Genomic DNA, 3,233 nt, shown 5'->3' with positions numbered 1-3,233 from the left:
ATAGTGATGAAGATGACGATGATGAAGATAGTGATGATGATGATGATACAAATGATGATACCACTACTACTACTGCTACCGTCACTACTACTACTATTTCTACCACTACTACACAACTACTACTACTACTACTGTTGTTGCTGCTGCTGCTGCTTCTACTACTAATACAACTGCTGCTACGGAAGCTGGGTTTCTACTACTTTACTACTTCTACTACTACTACTACTACTACTTATAATAATAATAATAACGATAACGATAATAATAGTAATAATAATAATAGTTATTATAAAACGATTTTATAGGCCAATATTACACACTGGTGATGAATCACATCCCCAACGAAGAGAGTTTCATTGATGAGTCGGTTGGATGTTTGAAGGTCGTCATCATCGTCATCCTTCTTATTTTTATTACTATTATTCTTATTGATATTAATAACAATTATATGCTTGCTGTTATTATTGTAATATTGTTAATAATATTATTGCTGTTGTTATAGTTATTGTTGTTGTTGTTGTTAGGGCTGTTTTTGTTGTTGTTGTTGTTGTTATCGTCATTAACACCATCACCACAAACAGTCGATGATAATGTTGGTCTTTCGTGATTGGATAGCAGAGGGGGAGGAGGTCAGGGCCTGGGACTGCTGGCACTCTCGACAGCAAAGCTACAAGCAGAGGGCCCTTGATATAGGTGACGACGATGACAACGACGATGATAAAAATGACTATTATTATTATTATTATGATGATGATGATGATGATGACGATGATGAAGACAATAATGACGATGATCAATCCAGACACACTCATACAAACTCCGACACACACACACACACACACAACGCACGCCTACAGAATCAAAAACAGTGGGAACGCGCGAACACATGTTCACTCCAGACTGGATTGAGGAGATTGCCCACAACGCCATTGTCGTCTCCTGGTACCCCAACACTTGTGTTAAGGTGCAAATGTTAAGCATTTCGGAGTTGTGAAGCTGCTGCTACTGCTGCTACTGCTGCTACTGTTGACTTTTTTTGTTGTAGTTGTTATTATCGTTATTGTTATTGTTTTTACTATAATATTATTCTTATTATTATAAGAATAATAAGAATAATATTAATAAGAATAATAATGAATGATAATAAAGAATAATAAGAATGATTGAACCCCAATTGAACAATTAAACCAGCCCCTCTAGAATGTACTCACTTGCAGTGACGAGCATTTTAGATTAAATAGGATTTTATAATTATTCCATTATTAATATTTGGTATTTGGAGTTAGAAAATAAAAAGATGTTTTCATTATTATTATTATTATTTGACCTCAGTTGAACCTGGCCTTGCACTGCCTCAGTACGGACTTCAGTCATCAGAAGGGAATCAGGGTAGGTTATTTAGTGGATGACTGAACGAACGAACGAACGAACGAACGAACGAACAAAACGAACGAACGAACAAATGAATGAACGAATGATTGCATGAACGAATGAATATATATGAATGGACGAAAAACAAACGAACTATCAAACGAACAATTGAATAAATACATGTGTAATATATATATATATATATATATATATATATATATATGTAAATATATATATATATATATATATATATATATATATATAATTTATTCAGGGAAATCCCCTACACATACAGATTGACACATTCGTTGATGAGGTCAAGGGCAGTCCAGTGCACAGGGCGTATTGCCAGGTCAAGGTCTTTTCCGACAAGGTGATGATTGTGATGATGACGATAAGGATGATGATGATGAGGAGGAGGATGACGATGATGATGATGACGATGATGGTGACGTAGTTGGTGACGACGATGACGATGGTGATGATGATGACAGGGGGCCGATAGAAAAGCCAGAGAAGATGAAAAAAAGAAATCGAAGAAGTTTGAAGGTGAATATAATCTATCGTCATGCATATTTCATAAATTATATTATTCAACTATGATATTTAAATATATTATATTATTTAATTATAACCAAGAAGACGATCAAGCTCATAAGCCTTGCGACAAATCCTACTTCTATTCAATGGCAGACGTCTTCACAGCACCCACCCTCTTCACCCCCTCCATTAACCCTATAAAAAACGCCGTAAGAAAATTTTTAAAAATATTTATTTATTATCATTATCATCATCATCATTACCATCATCATCATTATCATCATCATCATCATCATCATCATCACTATTATTTTTTTAAGAATTACGTCCAAGTTAATGGATCGCCCACGATGACGTCATCCCTATCGAGCGCTCCAGCATATCTATCCAGGAGACCAAAGTAACTTTTGTCATGTTTATCAAGTGCGCTGGCGTGTGAGCGTTCTGTCGGGTTCGTGTGGGAGGAATGCGGAAAAAGGCTGCTTGTTGATTTTGGTTACACCAGCAAAATTTAGCAGTTTTTGGTGGCTCTCAATCAATGTTGTCTTGATCCGCCTCTGTTTGTGTTTGTGCGTGCGTGTATGTGTGTGTGTGTGTTTGTGTGGTGAATGTATCGGTGTGAATTTTTTGCAGAGTTTGTATGTCTTACTTGAAAATTTGACTGCCGGTCGTAATTTTTTCATGTTGCCATCGGCTGATCCTTAATTTTGGATATTATATTTTGCTTTTGCTACGATCCTACTTATGTTATTTCTTGTGTTGTTAGTTTTTTTATGTTTTATTGTAAATCATAAATTATTTTTACTCGCAAATAAAATTTATTTAATTAAAAATTTAATCACTTCATTCATCGTTAAATTCAACACTAAGCTCTCTCGAAGGCATCATACCAACTACCACCAACAGCAACCAAATCGGCAGTCCAATGAACGCTAGCTGCAGCATCAGTAGCAGCAGCGGCAGTGGTAGCAGTAGAGGTAGCTTCATACGCAACAATAGGTGTGGCATTAGTAGTAGCAGCGGTAGTAGTGATGGTGGATGCAGTAGTTCGAAGAGAGCCAGGATTTCAACGCCAGATAGTTCCACGATAATCGAAAGGGGTGGGTTTTTTGTTTTTAGCTCTGTTTTATTTTTAGAACTTAGGCTATTAATAGATTTTCATCGGATGAATAATAATAATTTAGGGTGTGGTTTTTTATGTTGTGGTTATTGATACATTGCTGATTGTTTTTAATAACAAATTTGGTTTTTATCATTTTTTTTTCATCATCATCCCAATCATCATCCTCCTCCTCCTCATCATCCCAATCATCATCATCATC

The 3,233-nt window shown here is 35.8% G+C and overlaps 1 protein-coding gene across 1 annotated transcript in view; it reads left to right on the top strand.

Annotated features, from left to right (window-relative positions):
- The first annotated feature begins 2,063 nt into the window (after positions 1–2,063).
- The window catches only part of HELRODRAFT_188114 (hypothetical protein), a 3,280-nt gene continuing 2,110 nt past the window's right edge, over positions 2,064–3,233 (top strand). The window contains exons 1-3 of the mRNA XM_009011587.1: positions 2,064–2,120; positions 2,232–2,311; positions 2,782–3,011. Coding sequence (XP_009009835.1) covers positions 2,262–2,311; positions 2,782–3,011 — 280 coding nt within the window. The 5' untranslated portion in view covers positions 2,064–2,120; positions 2,232–2,261. The remainder of the gene's footprint in view (positions 2,121–2,231; positions 2,312–2,781; positions 3,012–3,233) is intronic.

This window comes from Helobdella robusta (assembly GCF_000326865.2).
Source record: "Helobdella robusta unplaced genomic scaffold HELROscaffold_1, whole genome shotgun sequence".
In the NCBI taxonomy this organism is placed as follows: domain Eukaryota; kingdom Metazoa; phylum Annelida; class Clitellata; order Rhynchobdellida; family Glossiphoniidae; genus Helobdella; species Helobdella robusta.
This window is presented reverse-complemented; position numbering and strand designations above follow the sequence as displayed.